Source organism: Sturnira hondurensis, unplaced genomic scaffold (genome assembly GCF_014824575.4).
Source record: "Sturnira hondurensis isolate 20B ecotype Veracruz unplaced genomic scaffold, ASM1482457v3 Scaffold0020787, whole genome shotgun sequence".
NCBI classification, from domain to species: Eukaryota; Metazoa; Chordata; class Mammalia; order Chiroptera; family Phyllostomidae; genus Sturnira; species Sturnira hondurensis.
Window position 1 is genome coordinate 1,332,869 of NW_028093418.1, and position 17,816 is coordinate 1,350,684.

General features: G+C 49.2%; 1 protein-coding gene across 3 annotated transcripts in view; it reads left to right on the plus strand.

Moving 5' to 3' along the window:
* MYRIP (myosin VIIA and Rab interacting protein) overlaps nucleotides 1-13,208 on the plus strand; it is a 204,581-nt gene extending 191,373 nt beyond the window's left edge. For all 3 annotated transcript variants that reach the window (XM_037030385.1, XM_037030387.1, XM_037030386.1), the window contains 5 exons: nucleotides 3,578-3,739; nucleotides 5,017-5,121; nucleotides 5,232-5,292; nucleotides 7,170-7,285; nucleotides 11,036-13,208. In XM_037030385.1, the coding sequence (XP_036886280.1) occupies nucleotides 3,578-3,739; nucleotides 5,017-5,121; nucleotides 5,232-5,292; nucleotides 7,170-7,285; nucleotides 11,036-11,068 (477 nt within the window). In that variant the 3' untranslated portion in view covers nucleotides 11,069-13,208. The remainder of the gene's footprint in view (nucleotides 1-3,577; nucleotides 3,740-5,016; nucleotides 5,122-5,231; nucleotides 5,293-7,169; nucleotides 7,286-11,035) is intronic.
* Nucleotides 13,209-17,816: the final 4,608 nt, after the last annotated feature.

Genomic DNA, 17,816 nt, shown 5'->3' on the forward strand with positions numbered 1-17,816 from the left:
CCCTCCCAGCCCCACCTAAGGACCTTGCTCCTTCTCTTCTTTGCTGAGTACTTTGCTGAATAACCGAGACAGCCAGGGGTATCCCGTCTTTCCCAGCCACGGAGGTAGGGGAGGGACAGCACCAGCTTCCCTTCCAGCTCTGCCCTCTAACTCTTGGCAACACCAAATGTGTTTGCCAGTTTTTCTGCAGCCTCTGGCAGCAGACACAGTGGAACTGTGTACCCCCCAGGACCCCAGCACTGCCACAGAGCCCAGGCACAGGATGTTGGTCCCCTCCTCAAAGCTCTCATAAACCCCCACAGCACCGGAGGGGCCGTGGCACTGTGACTTGTGGAGGTGGCCATAGCTTCTCAGGCAGTTCTCCGACCCCGGAGAGCAAGGAAAGACATCCCACCCATTACTAACATTGAATCCCTAAAGTGTATTCCATGGAAGCCCAATCCAGTAAGATGCTCTAAGATCAAGTAAGTTTGGGAGATCTTTACACGCCTTCTAGGGAAACTGAGATACACGTTAGCCCATGCAAGACTCTGGGAAGTCCTCTGGTAGAGAGGTCCGAGAACGCGCTCTATCTCGGGAGCTCTGGCCACAGAGGCCTTCTTTAAAGGAACCCCCGTTCTCACCCCTCGTCCCATGTTGAGAAAGACCTGTCACACCAGCAGCCAGTCAGTGGGTCATCGCCTCAGCGCCTGGAGTACGGTGAGGTCATAGATTACTCAGACACGGTAACCACAGTTCTCACCCAGAATGGGCCTTCACTAAGCCAGCAGTTCCCGGTGAATGGTTTTCAATGGGTTATTCTTTAAGGTTACAGTAACATTTTCATTATATGGCATGTTAAATTTTGTCACGTCAGCCCGGCCACAGACCCCCGTCCTGCCAACCTATAACCACAATAACTCCAGTGTCTTCGCATCAGAGTTTGACAGGTAAAAGCCAAGACATTCTGATCGCGGCGGGTATCACAGCATCACCGGGCAGGGCGCAGAAAGGTGTGGGTTCTGGCATCAGCCCAGGCTCCGCCCCTTCCCAGTGAGAAATCAAGGAAGTCACTGAGCTTCCAGGACACAATGTTCTCATCTTTAATACAGCGAAGGCACCAGCACGCCCCTCAAGGGTTGCTCGGGAGCATTCAATAAGTCACATATAGCCCTTAGCTCAGCGCCTGGCTCGATAAATTCGTGTCATCATCACCACCCTCCTCCAGCCCAGCAGGCACTGCCACCTTTGGCGGGGAGTCCCTGCCCAGCTGCCTTCGGTGCCAAACCACAGAACCTCTCCTGGTGCCAGGAAGGCAGGGAACACAGAGAGAGAGATGAACCTTCTGGCCTGGCCCAGGGCTCGGAACTATTTCCTATTGTTTTGCCCTAGCAGCGAAAGCAAAGAACATCAGTGGGTGACTGTGGAGACAGTGGGACAGTGCTGTCAAACTGACACAGCGGCAGGGGGTGACGACATTGAGTTGTGCATGTTTCTGGAAGAATCCAGGTTCCCAGACCAAAGTCACGTCAAGTTATGTCTAACCATTGCCAAACGCAAATTATTCATTTTACCTAAATAATACTTCCAAATGTTGTTCCATGTGCAAAACTGTAAGTTTACATTTACAATGATCAGAATAAGTTTACTGTGTGTGTGTGTGTGTGTGTGTGTGTGTGTGTCTGGAAAAAGCGTGATGTCCAAACTCAGAACCGCCCTGGCGGTCCTTGTCTTCTCCCCCCCCCCTTTCTCTTCTCATTCTCCTCAACTTTTCCTCCCCTGTGAAAAGTTCTTCAACTTGGAAACTGTTAAGAGACAAACTGTTAATTTCTCCACTTGGCTCTGAAATGCTCATTTCCTCCGTATAACGGAGTCACATTCCTTGTTTTGGTGACAAAGACTAAATGGCTACATTAAACCGTGAGGATCTTTTAGAAACAAGTTCTCTAATACCTGCATATGATAAAGAAAATAAAATTAGGGGAACATGAACGATGGCCAAGGCGAGCAAGCATTTGGTTGACGGCCCCTGTGAAGGCTGACGAATCTTTTAACATGACGTCCCCGCGCCCACCGCCCGGGAAGCCCCCGCAACCCAGCCCCTTGCGCCGGCTGGTGCACGGCCAGGGCTGCTCTCCTCAGACCCCCCCCGCCCACCGCCTTCGCTCTGCTTTGAAACGTCTTGCAGAGTTGTCAGTTTTAACGTAGATGTGTGGATCATGCCAAGGAACTGAGAGAGGGGAGCTCCTCGGGGTTCGTGCTTCCCACCGGCGCGCAGCCTCGCTCAGCACCGAAGGCGTGCGTGACTCTCCGGCGGTAGCTCTCAGCTTGCCTGATGCGGGCATAGTTTTAACGCAAGTTAAAGAAACTGTGAAAGGGCTGACTGGACTGGCTGCCTTTCATTCGCATCAGCCCTGACCGGCTGGGATGACGTGTCCAGAGCTCTACAGAGGCTGACTAAGCGTCACAGGCCTCTCAGGAATCCCCTTCTTTAAATACATCTTGTCCTCTGTGTTGGCGGTTGCCATCTTCCCGTCGTTAACTGGGCTGAAGAAGCATTTGTTCTCTTCACCCTGCGTGGGCGTCCCCCAGGCTGAATTATTCCAACCCTGTTACTTTCTGTTTGTCCACTTTTACAGAATCACCTTATAAACTCAAACACTGAAATTTGTTTTTCCTGCCCTGAGCAGCGTGGTTTGCTGGGCATTGTCCAGCAAAGCAAAAGGTTGTTGGTTCGATTCCCAGTCAGGGTACATGCCTGGGTTGCAGGTTTGGTCTCCGGTAACAGCATAAGAAAAGCAACCAATCAATGCTCTCTCACGTCAATGTTTCTCTCCCTCTCTTTCTCCCTCCCTGGCCCTCTCTCTAAAATAAATAAATATCAATGAGTTTTTAAAAATTCTTTTTTTCTTAATTTTTCTCAAATCACTTACTCCCTTTATCTGATTTTCTCTTTAAATCTCCAGTAGCTCACAGAAAAACTCTGAATTGACGCACAAATAGATTTGACATGCTTTTCTTAAGAGCACACTGTTTTCTAAGAAATAAAGTATTTTCCGACTATGATTTCAGGTTTAATTTCCTTAGCCTGTTGCAAGCAAGCTGAAGGTCATTAATCAAATATAAGTCACTCAAAATGTGTAATTGTTTTCAATTAATTTCACCAGTTTCATGTCCTGCACATTTTTCTCAATTACAAAATGCCATCCAAGATTTTTATTCAAAAAACCACATCGTACATTTTTCCCTTTGTTTCTTCCGTCTTGATAGTATACTTGTTACAGTCACTGGACAATTTCATAATTTACGCAGCTGATGTCACACAGTTTTGTATGGTTTTATTGTGTTTCCAAATTTTACAAGCTGCTTTTTCTTGCAGGAAAGCTCAAGGAGGGGCGTTGACAGTGAGGGGGTGGCGAGAGCGCATGCGGCCACCATTGAAGTGCAAAGAATGTTTATATGTAGGGGCGTTCCCTGTCCTTCACCCCCAATGATGAGTCTAGTTCCCTCTCGCTCCCCTGAATTACCCGGGTCCCCTGGAAAGTCCCACCGGTCCTGGGTCCGCAGCCCTGAGCTCCAGACCGCGCCTCCTCCACAGGTGTACCTGGCGGCAGGCACCGTGTACGGACTCGAAGGCCAGCTGAGTGAGCTGGAGGACGCTGCCCGGGGCATCCACAGTGGCACCAGTGAGACCGAGCTGGCTGATCTGGAGGACCAGGTGGCCACAGCTGCAGCCCAGGTCCACCATGCTGAGCTCCAAGTAAGAACTCTCCTGTCTGCCCATATGGGGGACCACCAGCCGAGAGGAGAGGGCACCCCCTCTTCCACAAGGATCATTTCAAAGCCTTCGTATCTATCACTTCGTGTTCTGTCACTGCCATTTCCACCGCACTCGCATGGCTGTGATTCCGCAGAGTGGGTTCCACCAGCTCGTCCCCTTTCAGAGGGCAGCCTTCCTCTCCCAAATGACAGCCTCGATAATATACCCGACCTTAGAGGCACGAAACGGCTGAGGCGGGGGAGGCAGTGGGGCCCTTGAGGTGCAGCGCACCCGTTGGCTGCTGGGCCGACGTTCGCCACTTGTCTGTGCCACCTCAGCGGGACCGCCGTGATCCCCACTTCCTCTCTCGGCTCTGCCAATCTTCTCCTGCCCCTTCCAGTGTGCCCGTGCCAGCCTTGGCAAAGTGCTCTGAGAACGTGGCAGCGTGGCAAGAGCAGAGGCCTTAGCACCAATGCCAAGGTCTGCCCAGACCACATTTGAGATGTGGGTTGTGTTACTTACCCTGTGAGCCACGGCTTCCTCATCTGTAAAACCGAGTGAATGGCGCCTATGCCACTGGATTACGGATGAGTTCATGAACAAGTTCACTTGTTTAAAGCAGTGGGTATGGTGGCAGCAAACAATAATGCCCTTTTCCAGGAGCAGGTTCTGTGTCTTCTTCATCCCTGGGACGGGGATGGGATCTCTCTACCTGCCTTAAGACGCTCTTGGAAGGAAATCTGAGCTCCTTCTGACCTTCCAGTGTTACAGTCAAGGAAACTAATGCCCAGAGAGAGGAAGGAGTTTCTCAAGGCCACTTGGCCTCTTAATAGAGGAAATGGACTTGAAACAGAGGTTGCGGGGGGACCCCTCCTGAGACTTAGCACTCTGGTTTTGGATTCAGGACGTCATTGGAAAATGAAGCTCTGAAAAATCGTGCTTGCTTTTCAAAGCTCACATGAAGTGTTACCTTCCATAGAAGCCTTCCCTGACCACCCCACCTCAGACTGCCCTGGCCAGAATTCCCATGGTTCCCTGGGCTTCTGTGCATCCCTGAGGTACTCTCACATGGGCAATGCTCTGGATTTACCAACTAGAAAGTTAAACCTACGAGGAAGGACCTGTGTTTTATTTTCTCCCTATAGCACTAGGTAGAGAAGTGCTTGGTAGAGGTTGAATGAAGCAGATTTGTTCTTTATAGATTTATAACACTTTTAGCAAAGACTCTCTCCTCCTATGCTTTCTCCCTGCTGATTCTGTCTTTCTGCTACATTAAGATTTCTGACATCGAGAGCCGGATTTCAGCCTTGACCATCGCAGGCTTAAACATTGCGCCGTGCGGGCGCCTCACGAGAAAACGAGATCAGAAGCTGAGGAACCAGGTGCGTTTGCCCCTCACTCCTTCTGTGGGAATTTTGCACAGTCTAGAAAATTGAGAGGATCAAGGTTTGCGCTTTGAGAAGGTGTGTTGACCGCTGTGCTCTGTTTGTAGGTACAAACTATAGACACATCGAGACAGCAGAGGAGGAAACTGCCCGCTCCACCCATGAAAGGTCCGCTTAAATTAAAACCAGAGAATTGAGCCCGACTCCCTGACTTTGAGTCACTCAGAAGTCTGCGTTTGAGGACCAGGTCTAAAGGGGGGGGTTCTGCCCCGGAACTGCTTCTATGGACAATCTATCTGGACTTGGATGCCCCAAGAAGCAGAACCTGGGACAAGGATAAGAGTGCAAGTCACATATTTGGGAGGTGATTCCAATGAGCACCGGTAGGGGAAGAGAGAAATGACTCAGGGGGGAAAGTTAAGCCAATATGAGGTGTTAAATCCTTCTGGGAATCCCTGGGAGACAGTATTGATGGCACCTCCGAGTTTCTTGCCCAAAGAGTAGGAAGATGAGGTGTTTCGACATTTACCCATCACTGGCTGCAGGCTGTTCCTGTGGGGCATTAGCTTCCTGGTACTTCCGACCTGCCCCAGGCCTGGGCAACAGGGAGTGGCCGTGCTGGCTGTGGGGTGCTGTCCGAACGTGCTGGAACAGTGACTCTCAGGGAGACGAGGACAGGGCACCCAAAGCGTTTAACCTGGAAGGGACCCCAGCCCAACCTGGAAGGGATTCCAGTGACGCCAACGGCATCACCCTTACCCTGGACGTTGTCAACAGTTTCTCTGGCTTCAGAAGCCACATACTGACGATGCCGAACTAGAAACTTAGGCCTGCACGTTAGAGGAGGAGAATGGCAGAAGAGGAGTGTTTAAACCTTGGTTCTACCATTCCTTGTTCAGGCAGTTATTGCTTGTCTACTTTGTATTCCACAAAAACTTATACAATTAAAATTTATTATAGCTCTGGCCAAGGGGCTCAATAGGTTGGAGTGTCATCCCATATCCCAAAAAAGTGTCAGGTTCGATCCCCGGTCAGGGCACATACTTAGGTTGCCAGTTTGATCCCCAGTCAGGGCACGTACAAGAGGTAACCAATCGGTGTTTCTCTCTCACATCAATGTTTCTCTCTCTCTCTCTCTCTCTCACTCACACACACACACACACACACACACATCCTCTCTCTCTAATAATCAATAAACACATCCTCAGGTGAGGATTTTAAAAGATTTACTATAGATCCATGACACCTTATTTGAAACCCTTAGGTCAATATATGTTTCAGAATTTCTTGGACATGAAGGGAAGGGACTTGGAGGGCTGGGTGGAAAAGATGAAGGGATTGAGAAGTACAGACTGTCACTTACATAACAGCCACGGAGGTGTAGGTTATGGCCTAGGGAACACGTCAGTACCATCGTGATAACTAGGTATGCGGCCAGGTGGGTCCTCGAAGCAGTGGAGGGGGACCACGGTTAAAGTACATGATCTTCTTACCATTGTGCTGTACATCTGAAACTAACACAGAATTCTATTGAATGTGAACCGGAATTGAAAAATGAAAAGAAGAAAGGTCATATGGCGTGTGTTCTGTATGTTTTGTAACAGCCTCCCCCGCACAGGGGTCTCTGGGGCAGCCCCTGATAGACACATCGGTGTCCTTGCAGGGAAGCATGAGGGTGTTCACACTTGGTGGAGTGGGTGTGGGCTTTCAACAGCCACGTGTCAGTTCAAGTCACATTTTGCCATCAGACAGTTTGGGCTCCAAAGTTATAAATGTGTCCAATTTTCAGAACCTTTTATATTTCCAAATGGCCAATAAGAATTTATGAGCTATATTGGATTACCTCCAAGCTACCTTTTCCCGGAAAGCTACTAATGACGCCTTATAAAAATAAACACAAAGTAAGTCCACGGTCAGACCCGTGGACCACAGTGAGACTCCAGGTCCAGAGCAAGCATCTGGGTAACCCGAACACCTGGCCTTTCTCAGTCCTAACCATCAGTGCCGCCTCTGGGTGACGCTCATTCTCATTGGTTTCCTTTTAGCTGAAAAACTGGAGGCATCTTCAGTGACCATGAAAACGTTCAACCGCAACTTCATTCTCCACGGCTCCTCCACACACAGGACTAGAGACAGCCAAGGCGCCACCGAGGATCTGATGGTAAATGCTGTTTCTGTCCTAATTCCCGTCACGTTCACTGTAGGTGGTACCTCCGTTCTGTAGCTGCCTGCCTGCAGCTTCCCCAGCACAGCCCCAGGAAGCGTCCTTTCTGCAGGGTCTCATGGTCTGTTGTGGGGGGCGGGGATCTAAGAGAAGGGGCAAACACCTGCCTGGTGTTGCTGGCCTCTTTGCCGTATGGATACGCCCTCTCCACCGCATCTCCACCTCCTTGCAGGAACCAATTTTGATGTAAGAGGAGTAAAGAGAGGGACACGAGAAGATGAGGTCTGGTTGGGGTGGAGGAGTCCTCATTGCGTTTCTGAGCCACGTTCACGCTTCCTCAGATTTCCTGTGAGCCACTTGCTGTGGTCCTGGAAAGAGCCAGCAGCTGCCCCTAAGCCAGGCGAAGAATGGGGCAGCAGACAGACTGCACCAGCCCTGGGGATCACACTGACGGGGCTAACAGACCATCTGCCTAAACACAGCGCAGGCTTCAGAACTTGGGCAGATGTTCGATCCCGCTAGTAAGGAATATGAGGGCCCAGCTAAAGTGCCTCAGGGGCACCATTATGCTAAAGGCAGATGCTGTCTGGGGTGACAAGACCGAAGCCATGACAAATACCACCTGTTGCCGTTTATGCATTGCTCGTCAGCCCCCTCCCCGTGCCCTGTCTCCTCGTCCTGGTGGCCTGAGTACAAAAGCACAAGGCAGTGGCATAATGCTGGGTATGCCTTTTTTTTTTTAAGATTTTATTTATTCATTTTTAGAGAGAGGGGAGGGAGGGAGAAAGACAAGGAGAGCAACATCAATGTGCAAGGGAAACCTCAACTGGTTGCCTCTCGCACACCTGCAACTGGGGTCCTGGCCAGCAACCCAGGCATGTGCCCCCACGGGGAAGCCAACCCATGACCTTTGGGTTTGCAGGGTGATGGTGAGTCCACTGCGCCACACCAGCCAGGGCCAGGCATGCCATTTTGAGGTACCAGTCACTGCATCTATTAAGGCACCAAGAGGCAGCATTCCTTCCTTGGCCAGCCATTACCCCTGACCTTTCCAAGTCCAATTATCTTGCTCTTAGCCATTTCTTTAAAGAGCTAAAAGACTCATTATTACACTAACAGGGCAGACCGCTAGGGCCAGGGAGGAGGTCTGTTATAAATCAGAGAGCTAAAAACAAGTTACCTTTTGCAGTGCCAGGCTGTGGACCGGCAGCGGCCAGGAGCCGTGGGCACGGGGGATGGGAAAGGACTTCTCGGCGGGTAAGAGGTTTTCGGTCACAGCGGCGGGGGCGTTTGAGACCGCTCAGAGGAGGTGCCTGCACATGCACCGTGCACGTGTTAGCTGTCACTGAGCCGTTCGCTCGAAAACGGTGAATTTCATGTTATGCGAAGGTCACTTTCATAAGTTATTTTAAAAAATATGTTACTTTTAAATAATACAGAGAGGTTAACGCTGAAAATACGGACAATATTAATAAAGAAGTGCAAACAAAATAGAAAAGGGGAGGAAGGCTGCTTTGAAACACACAGAAGGATGCAAGGCAAGAAGCACTTGGAGAGAAAACAAGGAGGAGGATGTTTGAATTTTGGTAAAATGAAGTAGGCAAACCACGAGCCTTTCTTACACTGGCAAACAGTGGAGCATGACATCTGAGCCGTGGTTGGGGGCTCTGCAATTGCCTTGATTCAGATAGTTGTCTAACTTTGTCCTTCGTGGAGGATTCACTTTCCAACCATCAACAGACTGCTTATAGCAACTGGTTTTATACCAGTTACAAGGAATAAATTCCCCAAAGCGGGGAGTACAAACCTCCCTTCTGGCCCCTGTTCCAACAATGGTGGAGAACAGCGCCCTGTCCGACCGACCTTTCTGAAGTGACGGAGATGCCCCGGTGCCGGCCCCGTGGGGCTCCTGAGCGCTTCAGCTGTGGCTGCTGCCTCGGAGAAACCGCTGTTTACCTCGTTGTTTAAGGTCTAATTAATCTAGATGTAAACAGCCACAGGTCTGTATTGGATGGGGCAAAAGTAGAACGAAAGTTAGAGTAGACAAAAGCGCTGTTTTGACTTGTAAAACCCGTGCACCCCCCAACAAGTACACATATACACAAACACACACCCACGCACATTCTGACACATGTTCCAAGGAGTCACGGATTGAAGAGAAAAGCAAATCCGCAGAGCGTTTTGACAATGCAAACATCATGTACAGCAAAACAAATGGGATCCATATAAAACTACACCAGTCAGATTTATAGTATTAAATGCCTCCTTTGTCACTAAAGAAGGAAGAGGCAAAACTAATGAACTACACATTGAATCTCGGATATCAAAGGTAAATGCAAAGACCAATTAGTTAAAACCAGAAAAATATAGAAATGATCATAAATTGAAGATTTTATCCTTTGGAAAAGTATAAAATAGAAATTTTTTTGTAAGCCAAATCAAGAAAATAAATAAAATAAAAACAAACATATAATAGAGATGTAAAATTTTTACTTATATATATAAACGTGATGTAAATCTATGTTAATAAATTTTAAAGTCTTAATTCTAATAAAATCAAATCTAATGAGAATATGAGTGAAAGGTTATTTAAGAAATAAAAGTTTAAAATGTATTAAACCTTCAGAAAAGATTCTCTGGCCAAGTGGTTTTGCTTGATAAATTTTGAAGGAGCAGTTCATTCCCATGCAATATAAAAGATTCCAGAGCAAAAAGTAAAACGAAATGACAAGATTTATGTTGTGAAGCCACTGTAGCCCCAAGCACCAAAGCCTGACGTGGCTGGTGACACCCCCCCACACACAGACCACACACCACACAGCACACACGAGTTGTCCTTCGGCAGAGAGACAGCGCACACTAAATACAGTGTTAGCAAATCAGGCCCAGCAGTCCATGAAATAGTAAGTCACCAGGCAGATTTTACAGGGATGCAAGGGTACCTCTACTACTGAGATACTAATAAATCACATCAGTAGTTCAGTAAAAGTGATTTCTCAAGTTAATGTATAGTTTGATTCAGTTCTCATAAAAATCTCAGGGGGATTTTTTTAAAGTTCACACAAGAATAAGTCAGAAGGAATAGACAAATGCATTGTGCAAAGTGAAGGTGGTTTTCCTGCCAGATTTTCAAACAAATTAAAAGCTGTAAAGGTATTGATGATGAACAGCATGGGATAGAAAGCTCAGGCATATACAAAAAGGCGTCATATGAACATTTCGAAGCATCAGGAACTGGTAGGGAAGGTATAGAGTTTCCCTTTTTTAATGTGCTTGGGAAGTTGGCCAAGCAGGTAGTAGTGGGAAGGACACCAGTTTGCCTTATTCCATATGCCACAATAAATTTTAGGTGGATTAAGATGCACATGCAGCCCTGGCTGGTGTAGCTCCGTGAATTGAGTGCGGGCCTGCGAACCAGAGGATCTCGGTCCGATTCCCAGTCAGGGCACATGCCTGGGTTGCAAGCCAGTTCCCTGCAGGCCAACTCCCAGCAGGGGACGCATGAAAAGCAACCATACATTGATGTTTCTCTCCCTCTCCTTCCCCTCTAAAGATAAATAAATAAATAAAATCTTTAAAAAAAAAAGATGCACATGCAAAAATGCATCACCTCTGAAACAGCGGGACATGTGTAGCTGGTCAATGAGCATGAGTACCTTTCATGATATAAAGAAACTGTGGAGGGGTCTCATCACCTCCACTCACTGTGCCAAGCGACTGACAAGTGTGCTCATGCTCTCGCCCCAGGAGCCCGCCCTGGAGTCGGCTGCGATGTATTAGCACCATGGAACACTCCACTGCCAGTGACCCACTGCCTCCGGCCGTACACGACAGTGCCTTGACCCCCACAGCCATCGAACACTGTGTGGATTCCACCTGAGGACAGGGCCTGGGGAGCCCCGGCGAACAGGGCTGTCCTGACACCTCACCCAGAAAGCCGTCTCTGACTTCAGCATCCCGGTCTCACCTCCTCTCTGCCTTAGGTTCCTAGGGGTGTCCAAGACAAGAAACCGAGACGCCGGCTTCCAACAGCAGAGCTCCACGTCAAAAAATGCGTCATTTCCCTGTTGGCTCGGCTACTGTGTGTTGTCTGTAGGACCTTCCTTCCTTGCTTCCTTCCTTCCTTCCTCCTCCCTTCCTCCCTTTTTTCTTTCTTTCTTTCTTTCCTTCCTTCCTTCCTTCCTTCGATTCACCTAGAATCACATAGCAACAATTTGTCCAAAGAAAAATAGTTGGTACGGAGGGAACAGTGGAGGGTAGGGAGATGAGTATTATCATTCAATTCATCATCACTTCTTCTTAATCTCTTACAAGCATCTTTGTCCTGCAAACACTAAGGGAAAACGTGAAAATGCCCCTGTAGGGACCATCAAAATCGGAGAGTGCTCAGCCATCAGGATGCAGGTCCCCCTTCAGCCACCTCCTTCCTGCTAGGCCCCAGCCCGCCGAACCCCCAGTCATTCCCATCGCTCTGTGGTTACAGGCCACAGAAGGAAAGCTCCTATTCGCCCATGCCATGCCCAGGTCCATCCAAAACAATGGCTCACTGAGAATTTAGCTTCTTCCTAGGACTTCCTGAGACTCTCCCCACTCTGAGGTGGAGACACACTTGAGAAAGACCGCCCGCCATTGGCTTAACTGTAGGGCACTGTCCAGAGTGGACATGACGTGGGTGAGCGATGACCATGTCTGCATGATGTTTAGGTCAATGCATTGTTGCAGACTGTAGCCAAATGTGAAAGTGTCATCCCCCAAAATGTACTTCCCAATAAATATTCAGCAAAAGTAGTAAAATGACCTTAAAGACATAAATGGTTAAGCAATAGCCAGAAAAGTTACAGGTATGAAAAAAAGCCAGGACAAATGGTGAATTGAATGGACAAAAGACTTCATACTAATTCCATGTTTCTGGTCTCAGACGCGTGGCTATGTAGAGTGAGTTTATAAAAGCAAATGGAACTGGAACTTCACTCAACCGACCATGTTGCTAATAGATTCTGAATCTGAGGAAGAAGGCAAAGCTGGGAGGCGAGGGAATAACACGACTGATGTTCATTATTATTCCCATTTTCATCTGTAGAGCAACCCTATTCAGTAGGTATCACCATTTTTCAGATTTGAAAACTGAGGGCCAGGGAGGCGAATTTGCCAAAGCCACACCTGCAAGCTCAGTATGACTGATATGCGTCCCAAGAGCACCCTTCTGAGCTGTTTCCAACTCCTACGTCCTTCCGCTGCTGGGCGCTTTCCCAGACACGACTTGCTGCTCTGAACTGTGTTGTGAGGCCTTCCTGGCGGGGTCCACCTTCCAACATACTTCTCGCCGATGCTGTGTATGTGTTATCCAACAGAAACGATGCCTTTGAAATAAAGTAAATCTTTGGGTTTTTGTTCCATTGGCGTGATTCGAAGCAAACAAATGCAAATTTGAAAAACACAACGAAAAAGGTTTGGAGTTCTAAATAGAGCGTTTTCTTTAAGAGGCATGAAAAGCAACTATTGTTGTGTGTTACAGTGTTAAAATATTCAGTTTTCCTCGACAAAAAAAAAGTGTGTGCTGTGTAAGCCTTGCAAAAAGACAAAAAAAGGAAGACGCCTGCTTCATGGCATTTGAATTTTTATAAAGGTCTCCTTGTGCCAAATAAGTGCAAAGATTTAATTTAGTATTAAAAACCATAAGCATATGTTATAGTTCCAGAAGAATTATTTTGTCATCAAGTGATTTTGATCTTCAGTGTCAATATTTATATTTAGATTAATTTTTATAATGAAAATATTTTACTGGTTCCAGAAAAGGAGGACACAGGACCATCTCTGTAATGACTTCTGAGAGATAAGCTTGCCTTCATGCTGTATGCACTTTGCCAAGAGTCACTGTCAGGAGAGACGATCAAGAAGTAAAAGTCATTTACGAAAATAACATTTCTAGCTGTGTGATTTTCTGGTTTGTGTTCGGTTTTCGGTTAGGGCAGGCCGTGCCCTAACTTCTCTGTCCCAGAGAAGAGGAGCTAGGGAAAGAAGTCAATGGCTAGTTGTCAGCGGGGCCAAGGTTCAAGGCCACAGTTGCCCCTGCCCCAGAGTCCTTCCAGGGACCCCCTTGACCTCTCCGTGGCTTGTCCTCCTGAGAACAGAATTTCCTAGCAATTAATGATAGGGAGTGGTCACCTGGGTAAGACCAGCAGAGCATCGGGGTGGGGGTGGGAATGGTGTGAGGGAGTGGGGGTGGGAGTGTGATTGTGCCTCTTAGGGGACATTTTCGATTGTCACAACATGGAGGGGTCAGGGTGTGTACTACTGGCACATGAGGCCAGGGATGCGACTGAACATCCCACAACACACAGGACAACCTCCCACAGTGAAGAGTGTCTGACTCAAAATGCCAGCAGTGCTAAAGCTGAGAATTTGGGCTGCCCCCCGGAGGTGAGGCTGGACACCGTCAGGAGACGCCCCTGCCCACCTGTGGAGCTGAGCAGGAAGCAGGTGGGGGGCTCCCCCAGAGTCTTGCACAGGTTCGGGGCAGCTGTTCCTCCTCTGAGTCTGGCCCGTCCAGAACATCGAAGCCAGACACTGTCCCCTACCCTCCGCAAAGAGGAATAGGAGCCCTCTGCTGACCTGAAATGCACGCACGTGAATGAACACACTAATAGAAGCCGTGTGCCTTCTCTGCCTGACGGTCCGATGCAGTCCTCAGAATCGCCTGTTGAAACACAGGTTCGTGGGAGAAATCTGTCAACCCCAGTCTTCCATCGACCTTTCTGCTCTCCCATCACTGTGCCTGGCACAACCGTGTTTGCTCACACTCACGACAAGCACGCTCACATTTCAGTCGATGGGGCATTTCTGATGGGGGACGTGGGGAGGACAGTATCAAGAGACCCCAAAACCCCTCCAGGCAGCATTTCCTGACTAGAACTCCTGATTTCTGCCCCCTCCCAGACCACATCCCCATCCCCATAAAATAGCAAGACAGTGAAGGGGGCCTAGTCCCCCTCAAGTCACCTGAGCACTCAGCCTCCCTAACCTAGAAGCCCCAAACCATGTGGTGAGCAACCAGCCTGCATGGACAATCTGACGTTCAGGAGAATCGATTGTGAGCCAACAATCTGGGTGTCGAGAGTGACGGGCAGCTACACTGAAAAACCGTGCAGTTCTGCTTGCTTCTGGGCACATAGCGACAAGATAATGTTTTCCCCTAAGAAATAAGTGCTTCGTTTTTCCATGACAAAAAATGAAAAAGTGACCAAGTATTCAAATCATTGAGGCTGCCAGAAAAAAACAGACTTCACTCTTAGAATTTCCACTTAGCAGCTCTCTGGCCAAGCACCTCATGGGTAAAATGGGGTCACAAATACCAAGCGTGTATAAACAAACATTGAGCTACTATAGCTTATGTAAATTATCTTGTATTATTTATGCTATTGCAGTTGTCCCAATTCTTCCCTATTTTCTCCCTGACCCCCAAGCCCTCTCCCGACTCTCTCAGGCAACCCCCACACTGTTGCTGCTTATTTTTGATGTTTCACAACTTATATATGAAATTGTAGTTGCATTTTTAGGAGGGTATCTATTTCCGTGGGTGCTGGTGTCGACGGTTCACAAAGGGTCCTCTATTCACTGAGGTTTTTGATAAAAACTTTAAAGCACAGGAGACATTTGGTTCCGTCCTTTAAAAATAACTTCTCACACAACAGCCGCTCTGTTTTCTCCCAGAAGTATTCCCCACACGCAATTTGCATTTAACAGAACAGTTGGTTGCGTGAGCCTTCTGTCTCCGCAACTGAGTTATAATTATGATAAAGTGCAGGTAAGTAAGTTGCATTTTAAAGAGATTTCAAGGGGCTGGAAAACAAGTGTACAATTTGAATGCTGGAAACCGCAAAGAAGTTATTCAGAGGGATCCAGTCTGGTGGCACCAAGTCCTAAAATACAGAAAGCGATGTTTTACATCAAAGTCGTCCTATTTGATGAAGATGGAGGATCTGAGGCCCTGCTTCTCGCAGGTTAACGTGCCAACTCTGAGTCGGCAGGGCCGGGCGTGGGCCACGGGTGCTGCGTTTGTGACGAGCTCCCAGGCAGACAGTGCTGCTGGCCACCTAAGCAGTGGGGCTCAGTAGGGTCCCTCCAAGAGTCCTCCGCAGGATCGAGGCCCAGTTACCCACAGCAGTGACCTGTTCACCGGTGCTTCCATTGTGACTTTGCCTCCCTTCGTGGTCTCACGTTCCCCTCCCTCAGCAGGTGCCCTGGGGTCACAGTCTGCTTTGGCCAGGGGACACCAGAGCTGAGACGTCCCCTGCTGGGTGTGCACACGTTGCACGTCTTTCTCCTGTTCTCATCTGAAAGCTTCTTGAGGACCAGGATCCCCTTTGCTCCACACAGAGCCTGGAACACGTGACAGGTGCTTGAAATACACTGGCTCACCGGGGCGGCCCCAGTGGCCGGCTCTAGGCTGCGGGTCGGCCACGCCAGGTGAGTGAACTGCAGACTGTGTGCAGTGAGGGAGCAGTCTCTCGTGGGGCTGGAGGTGAGCATCCCCCAACATGGGAGGAAACAGGAGGTTTCCTGATGCCAGGATGGAGGAGTAGGGGGCCTCTCCCAAACCTCTCCTTCACTCTGGCCCCGCTTCTAAGAGGGTAGGCAAACCCAGGGAGGATGAATGGCCCAGGCACCTGCTCCCCAGGCTCCTGTGTCCGGACGCCCACAGCCTGTGGGCCCCAGCGGGGCACCGGCAACTCTGGCTTAATTTAGCTGGGCCTCTTCAAACAGGGTCCCAGGGCTGAGAAAGAGTTAACACGAGTGCTTGGGTGCCATCACCCCTTCCTGCCATCGCCGATAAGCCCAGAGAGACTCTGAGATGCTCACTCCTTTGCACGTAGCCCATGTGCCCAGACAGGACCCTCTTCTCTGAATGGATCCTTCCCCTTCATCCTTTGCCCATAAAAGGCTGGAACCTAGAGAGCTCAAAGGTCAGAGCAGCATTCCCAACGTGGGGCTCCCACCACAGGGGGTGTAGAGGACAGTCAACTGGGAGCAGACCAAAGAAAATAGTAGGCCTTTTATTTATACTGATGTTTTTTATATGAAAGTAAGCTTTACCAATATTAAATATGTAGATAGATGAGAGTGCATGTAAATAATTTATAAATGGGTAGGTATATCCTGGGGAGTACAGGGTCAAACAGTTCTTACTGATGGGATGTGTGTCAAAATGTTGGGAGACCAGCTACTAGTTAGAAGACCTAGTAAGCTGCTGATGACTCAGATCCCCTCCCCAGCTAGTCCCACCCCCGCCCCATCCGGGCCCTGCTGGGTCACTGCTCACAGGGCGGTGGGAAGAAGAGGGGAGGTGGTCCCGAGCACCCCAGTCCGACGGCCGGGCCCTGTGATGAGTGTTGTTCCATCACTTTAGGTCAAAGCTTTCTGTCAGTCTCGTCTGTCTTCCTTACTCTCCTCCCAGAACCAGAGGGGAGACGTCTGTTTACCGAAGTTCTAAACACATCAGGTCACTGTCGTCCAGAAACAGCCCCGCAGGCTGCTTTGAGATGTGGAACTTCCCATTCATGTTCTTCGCAGCTCTTTGAAGTGGCTCAAAGTCAAATAAATCTCTCTGCTCACAGAGGTAAGAGCCATGTGGCATTGCAAGGCAGGTGAGCCAGGTAACAGCCTCCTCGTCCCTTCATATCCATAGGGCCCAAAGCCAGCCAGGCAGGGGCATCCGTTTACAATCCCAGCACCTGAGAACATTTGGGGAGTCTAGCTGTGCAGGAAAAGGGCACAGGAAAATCGTACCGAACACCCCGCACATCTGCCAACTCTGAAGATCTGCTATGAGTCCAGGAGTGTCTGTGCTCTGCTGTAATCAGAGCAATTCGGGGAGTCTGCCCTCGGCACTTCCCACGCAGCCCTACCAAGTATGCCAAGTTCTTGGCCTTGGACTTGCTCAGGGAGGTTTGAGAAGACAGGATGAAGGGCCTGATGGCCTCGAGAGTCCCCTGTGTATACCTAATGACAAGGAGCAATGCTGGCCCAGGGCCGCGCTGTGCCACAAGCTGGAGGTGTTAGGTGGCGAGGTGACAGGATGGGAAAGCCTGTAATTGCCGCCCTCCCTCGCTGAGCAATGTGGTAATTACTTAATTGAAAATGAAAGGGCTCCTGGCAGGCTCCAAGGTAGTGAGTGTCTCTGCTGCCCTGCTATCCGCCCCATGCCCTTCCCTGTTTCCCGGTAATGACAATAATTTGCACTTCCAAGCCTGTCCTTTCTGATTTATCCTTTCCTACTATTTCATTCATTTCATGGCAAACCCATTGGGAAGTCAGAAAAAGACACTTGAGAAAGGCCAGTCTTTAAAACGGAAGGCCAGACACATCTTCTTCGCCCGGGTCGATGTGGCCCCTGCGTGGTGAATGCACCACCAAGACCAGAGTCCACGAACGAGCATTTCCGCCCAGTTGTAACTTGGGTCTCGGGGGAACTGCCTTGCCCATGAACGGGTTGGTATCAGTTAGCAGAGCCGAGGCTCTCCTTTGTCTT